The sequence below is a fragment of the Hydractinia symbiolongicarpus genome, chromosome 10 (genome assembly GCF_029227915.1).
Source record: "Hydractinia symbiolongicarpus strain clone_291-10 chromosome 10, HSymV2.1, whole genome shotgun sequence".
NCBI lineage: Eukaryota > Metazoa > Cnidaria > Hydrozoa > Anthoathecata > Hydractiniidae > Hydractinia > Hydractinia symbiolongicarpus.
In genome coordinates this window covers 23,558,430-23,565,531 of record NC_079884.1, presented here as the reverse complement: position 1 = coordinate 23,565,531, position 7,102 = coordinate 23,558,430, and the positions used below count along the sequence as shown (strand labels likewise).

Here is a 7,102-nt window from a genome sequence, read left to right as displayed (position 1 = left end):
TTAACTTAAAATAGTTCCAGCTTCACCACATTGTTTCCAATCTAGCTAAAGAATACTATGAGTAAAGAGATGAGAAGTATGGAACCAAGTTTGCTAAGCAGGTGCATTCTCCAAGGCATTGCTCAAAGTACTATGATGTTACGTTTCATAAAATTGTTGGTAGCAAAGGCAAGACTGAAATGCTGCCATTTTACTTTCTTTGTGTTTTTATGTTAAAAGTTATGTAATATTATTCCCTTTGTTTTTTCTGCTTCTAAGATCCATTCGCCTATCTATATAACTAAATGTCTTGCTTAAATCTAACCAATGACTTGCTTAAATCGACATTGGTAGATTCACTGCCATTTCAAAAGACGCTCGTATTGAGCAGAAGGCATAAACAATCTTTAACGCAGAAAGTGAGTTGGTTACTTTTTTTTTTTTGCAGAAACGCATTTTCTGGAGGACATTATCTGTGACAAACATGTAACGTCAGATGTAAACAAGCTGCCATTTTTAAAGTATTCTAGTAGGCTCGTATGTATTTGTTTTCCTATATTTTTCTACCCTTGATTTAATTGATGTTTATCCATGCGTGCAGATAATTATTCGAAAATCACTAGCAAATTTTTGTTGTTGTTAAGCTACCATCTACGTTAACTTTAATAATAACAATCGTATATTTATATATGTATTTAACTTTTGAAAGTCATTTTGCATGTCCCAAGCATGTTTGAATCTCCAACTGCCATTTGTTTGTGACAACTTTTAAATTTAATAATGAACTCCTCGATTTTAAAATTGTATAATATATATATTATAGTTGACACCTTCTAGTATCGTTTCCATACCTAATAATATCTTTAAATTTGTCTGTTTGTGGCAAGCTGAGGTGTTTGGGTTGCCTTCAACTTTCTACAGCTATATAAACATGCCCTATAAATATGTTCTTAATTTTGAAAGAGAAAAACGACATGACCCATATTTGTAATGCAAAACTTGCCATACAATAACCATTACTGTTCTTTTTTTGTTTGTTTTTCGTATTCATTTGTAATGGGTCATATCATGAGGGTCCTATGTTATTAACTGTTTAAATTTATTGTCATAATTTACTATGGAGAAATAAATTGTTGTCTATTTATTATTTCGTCTTTAATGAAATTTCCGATTAACGTTTCGACGAAGAGAACGTCATGTTAAGATTTATTTTTATTCCAATTCCTACTCACCTTTTTATAAGCATGGGTTATAAAATTGGCGTTACCTTAAATTATGCTCAGATTTTAAGAATTTGGGTCTGGGTTTATGCCTACTTGTTTACTTGAAAATTGACAACGTGAAAGCTAGATAAGTTTTCGACGTCCTGTTTGTTGATGCAGCATACATAAAACTGCAACTTTTTTCAGAACCCAAATTTTTCAAAAACAGGCCTTGCGCCTTCTAAGGATTACAGTCTATAAAACTTACTACTTGAAAACGATAAAATTCTTTGGATTCTGTATTATCAGTTTATTCTGATTGCATTTGTTATAAGTGTTACGTGTTTTTTTGTCCTCTTAGATTAGCAAAAATGGAAAGATCGTCATCCGCAATGAATACCTCCGACACAAATATAAAGTTGTCGACAATGATATACAAAAGACGGCCTCCAACCCCGACAAGACTAAACAAACGCTTCGAACTCGGCGAATTGGATAGCGAAACTACTTCAAAGTCATCTAAACTGAATCCAGATGTTGAGCGGGAAGAAATAGCGTTAAAAGATGAACTGTTAAGAATATTTCAGCGAGAGAAAGATTCCATGGAACAGCACTACTTGAATAAGATTCAAGAACTGCTAAGAAGCTTTAAAGCAAAAAAGATTGAATGGGAGGAAATGGTAAAAGCTGAACGAGAAGATTTAGAGGGACAATTCGAAACAGAAAGATCTGAAATGCATCAAAGTTTTGCACAAGAAATTGCAAAAATGACAAGATCTTTTCAAGAAGAAAAAGCGGAGCTTGAAAGAAAATTTGAAGATAGGCTGAAAAATCGCGAAGCTGAGTTTGAACGTGAAAGAAGAGACATCAGCGAAAGTTGGAAAAGTAGGATCGACAGTGTGAAGAGACAATGTCAAGCAGAACACGAAGCTTCGTTAACAGTGGAAATGAAGAATGAAAGTGAAAAGCATAGATGTAGTATGGATAACTTGGAGAAAAAATTTGAGACCATCAGATATGACTTAGAAAAAAGATTTGAGAGAGATCTTGCTGAAGGAGAGACAAAATATCAGAAATTGGCGTTTGAAATGGAAAAGAAATTTGATGATGAAAAGGTATAATTTTATTCTAATGTTTCATATAACTAAGTCTAGGTTCTGATCGCTTTAATTCAGTCGTCCACTTTCTTGAATATAGACAAAAATTGATAGAGATTGGCAGCGTCGCATTGAACACATAGAGGAAGCTCTACGCAAGGAAGCTAACCATCGATCGGAAATAGAACGGGCTGCAGCTCATGAGAAATCCAATTTGCAAGCTGTCAACAACATGTTGAAAGAAGAAATTGGCCGTTTAAAGGAAGAAATTGACCGTTTGAGAAAATTACCTACACCACCTCCAGAGGTGAAAATAATCGAGAAAAAGGTACCAGTTGAAGCGCCTCCAGTTAGTTACAATTCTCGAGCAGACCTTCCATCAAACTTGAGAGAAGATTTCGATCGTATTTTGAACGAATACAAAGACAACTTGAAAGATAAATTTCAACGTGATAAATCTGCAATGGAGGAAAAGTTGCAGATGGAAAAAGAAAGGTTAAAAGACAGAATAGTAAAAGAAAAAGAAGAACTGGATAAAAGATTAGCAGAAGAAAAATACCGAATGGAGCGAGACTTGGATCGTAGCCGGGATGATATTGAGAAAGAGATAGAGCGTCGTCTTAGAACAAAACAACTCTCTGAATCGCTGGCAGTGCAGCAACAAAGATTTGATGAAGTAACACGAAGACTAGAAGAAGAAGAAAAAAGTAGAAGAGATAAAATGCAAGAACATGATAATCGCAAACATGAATCCATCATCAATGAACTTTCGCGTGAAAATGAAGGACTGAAAGCAAAGGTGGCAGCACTAGAAGATAATAACAAAGTTTTGAAAAACTTAAAGGAAGAAGGTCAACGTGAAGTGGACAGATTAAGAGGAGCTGTTGAAGAGTTAAAGATCATTGTGGAATCCAAACGCGAAAATGAACGTGCGCGTGCTCAAACACCATCTTCAGAATTGATGTTAATGTCATTAATGCAACAGCAACAACAACAACAGCCGAAACAAACAGATGATAGGGAACAAATATCACAAAAGATGGAGGAAAGACTAAAATTGGAGGAACTGAAGTCGGAATTACAAGAAAGAGTAAGTAGAACAGATAACTTGCTTTAGTGACATAGTACAGTAGAATGTGATTTTAAGGTAATTTGTTTGTTTTTTAGTCTCGAGAAAAATACGAGAATTTGTTATCAGAAAAACGAAAGTTAGAAGACGCTTTAAAAGCACTTGAGAATCGTGTAGTGGGGATGCAAGATGATTTCATGAGAATGCGATACAATAGCCCACAACCGCAGCAACCACCACCACAACCACCACCACAGTTTATAACACAGCCGCAACCAGTTATTGTGCAGGTATAAATAATTCTTTCTACTGAGAAGTTCACTCAATTATACTAATTATATAAAATATTATTATTTGTTTATTTTTTAGCCAGCAATATATCCACATGCACCTGCTCCACCCCAACCTGCTTCTGAAGGGGTTCAAATTATTAACATGCCATCTCCTGTTTCACAACCACCTACAACTCCAATTCAACCTCAGCCACAACCACAGCAACCACTACAACCTCAGTATCCATATTATATGCCCCCTCCTCCTAACAACATGTTCATGCCTCCTGACCAATCCGAAAAAATCTCAAAGCTGAAAAATGCGAAAGAACGTTTGACTAATCAAGTTACAGATTTAGAAAACGAATTAAGAGAAGCAAATCATGAAAATAATTTGCTTCAAAAACAATGCAGAGAATTCGAAAGGCAATTGGAAAAGCTTGGTGATGCTGTAGAAAGGGAAAGAGAAATATCATCAGCATTGCGAGATCAGCTTAGCACAGAAAAGATAAAGACATCTAAGCTGGCTGAGGATCTACAAAAGGAAAACCACAGGGTGAGTTAAATTTTCAATAGGTTAATCAGACTCAAAATACTTTGAATATCGTTTTGTAAAACAATTTGCAAAAAATGTTCTACTTCAATAGATATTTTTCTAATGCAGCTTATATTAAGATTTTTTGGCATTAATCCAGCAACTTGTATTTTCAAGGTTTTGAAGGAAATAGCTGACGGTGAAGAAATGAAGCTGAAAATGCAACGAGAGATTCAAGATTTGCAACTTAAGCTACACCATGCTGGTCAAACATTAGCTGCTGTCAGGCAGCAAGCGTCAAATGACTTTAACGGATCAACCATGCTGACGACAGGCTTTCAGCCACCCAATACAGAACACACCGTAAATATGGTTACAATGCCAGCGATGAAACCCATGGCATCGCTATTTGCCTCACATGCAGGTACGATGATATATTTGCAAACAAGGGCTTACATTATATCACGGCTTAGGAGCTCAATTGTCACGTTGGTTTCTTGAGTACCTTGCTTGTGTCAGTTTCCACATCTTCGTTGTATATTACATCAATAAATACTGTGTTGACCGGTATTTCACATAATCATCGTCTTTATTTACTTTTACACATTTATTTTTATAGCTGGGCGAAAAGGCAGCTTATTAAAATCAAATTTAAGTATGTCTAAGGAGTCAGCATTTGACCAATATCATCACCAGCAACAACAGCAACAAATGTATCAACAACAACAACAACAACAACAACAGCAGCAACAACAGCGTCAACAGCGTCAACAACAGTTACAATTTGAAAAACAGGAAGCAGCTATGAAAGAAGAACTAGAAAGGGTGAGAAATTTGGAAGAAGAAAAAATGAAGCTGCAAGATCAACTGGATGATGCTAGAGGAGCCCTCGATGCGTATGCCAATAAATTAGACCATCAGGTAAAAATTACTTTTTTTTAGGATTTGAAAACACAAATCTCAAGAGCTGAAAATAAACAAACAAACCACGAAATAAAACACAAAAACCAAATAATCTTAACTGATGACATTTTATGTATCTTTAAGCTTGGAAGTTTACAATCTAAAGTCAATGCTTCTACATCAAGGACTAAAGAACTCACTCATCAAAATATGCACCTTAACAAAGCTGTCCATGCAATGGGAATGGAACAAACTAACACAGAGCGACAAAATTATCACTTGAGGCATCAGAAAATGCATCTTCAGAAATTAATCGAGAGGCTGACAGCTATGAATCCACAGCAATCATCACATTCTTTCTAAAAATGACAAAGCACGGTTGCCACGTCTTATACACATCTTTGTATTGGTAATATGTTAGATTGAATGTCAAGTCATTACTTACCTTAAGCCAATACGTTAGGCCCACCCGAGTAAAAGCCCACCCCTATCACGGACGACTATATCAGGTAATTGTGTATACCCACCCGATTATATAGGCGCATGGACTTAAAATGTAGGAAGGAAAACAAAACATGATTTTTATCCATAAAGTCATGTTCCTTTGGTTCGGTTCTTGTTTATAGTAAATGTTTTTTTGTAAACATTCCAGGATTAAGTTCATGTGCTAAATAACAATTATGTCGCTTATAAATTCCACCTTAGTAAAGCCAGAACCTGTTATAGCCTTTCAAACTTTGCCTTTAAACTCCGTGACCGTGGGAGTTTACGGTTTACAATCATAAAAAAAAGAAGACCAAATAACAGACTGAAAAAGTAAGGTTTATGTACATATTAGCTAATGTCTGCACATATAAATTAATAATATGTACATATTAGGTTATATATGCACGTAATTGCACTTTAACTACATTTAACTCTAATCAGGTTGGATTTTGGAGGGAAGTGAGTAGGGAAGAGGTGGAGACAAAACTGCCATTATCTTGTGTTGTGTTGTAAGTCACAATGATGTTTGACGCATGAAAAATAAAAAGCATGCTTTAAATGTTGACTGTCAGCAATAATGTTTTCTCACGTCAGCATTTCTTTTATCGAGATTTCAATTTATGAAGATTAACCGTACGCTTATAACGACAATAAGCCTGGTAGGACATTTTCCCCTCACCGGTTCCACGCCTAAATGGAGTTAAATTAGTTTCTTCAAATAAAATGGCACGTTTTAATTTGAAAAATGGATTTTTTAAGAAGTAAGGGAACTTTGGGGGAAAAAAAAAGAAAACCACATTTGGAATTAGTAGTGGGAATCTTCGAAAAAAAGGAAGAATTACAAATATCACATTAAATAATATAATTCATTTCATTGTCCCTTTCTTATCGACGTCTATTTTACTGTGTCTAAGAAAGAATGTGCACCTCTTAAGATTGAAAAAGATGACTACACCATAACTTAATGTCAAAATATTAGGAAAATAAATTGTAAATATATAAATATAAATAAATGAATTTTTTAATATAGTATTGGCTAAAAAGAGACGTTTTTCTTTGATATTACAGTAGAGTCTCCATAACTCGAACCTCTATAACTCGAATCTCTCCTTAACTCGAACAAATTCGTTGGCACCGTGAAAATTTCCTAATAAACTCTTATAAAAAAACCTCTACAACTCGAACCTCCATAACTCGAATCTTCCCTTAACTCGAACAAATTTTTTTGTCCCTTGGAGACTTTTCTCTCCATAACTCGAATTTTCTGACATCATAATCAAAATTCGAACAGTTTTCCTGATAAATTGGGTCTAAAAATCTTGTTAATACGTGTTTTGCAGGCCTTATTATTAATTCGAATGATTAATGATGCGTCATATAAACCTTTCGAACGTCTTTTTCGAACGTTTTCGAGAAAATCTAAAGAATTTCAAAAGAAAGACACTCTCATAACAATGTCGTCTGTGGCAGGATCAAAGCGTCGAATTGACAATAAGTCGTGCAAAATCAAGTACAAAGCTCTTAAAGCGTTGGAAAAGGGTACTGCGCCAAAGGATGTG

At 35.0% G+C, this 7,102-nt stretch overlaps 1 protein-coding gene across 2 annotated transcripts; it reads left to right on the top strand.

The window, feature by feature from the left end:
• Positions 1-315: 315 nt before the first annotated feature.
• Positions 316-5,501, top strand: LOC130662747 (trichohyalin-like). 2 transcript variants are annotated; one of them, XM_057461670.1, is made up of 8 exons: positions 316-398; positions 1,543-2,296; positions 2,379-3,368; positions 3,446-3,637; positions 3,717-4,175; positions 4,332-4,578; positions 4,774-5,075; positions 5,202-5,501. In XM_057461670.1, the coding sequence occupies exons 2-8, from the start codon at positions 1,553-1,555 to the stop codon at positions 5,418-5,420; spliced, it is 3,153 nt and encodes a 1,050-aa protein (XP_057317653.1). In that variant the 5' UTR covers positions 316-398; positions 1,543-1,552; the 3' UTR covers positions 5,421-5,501. The 2 variants fall into 2 exon arrangements, with proteins under 2 accessions (XP_057317653.1, XP_057317654.1); XM_057461671.1 differs by having other exon boundaries at positions 393-516.
• Positions 5,502-7,102: the final 1,601 nt, after the last annotated feature.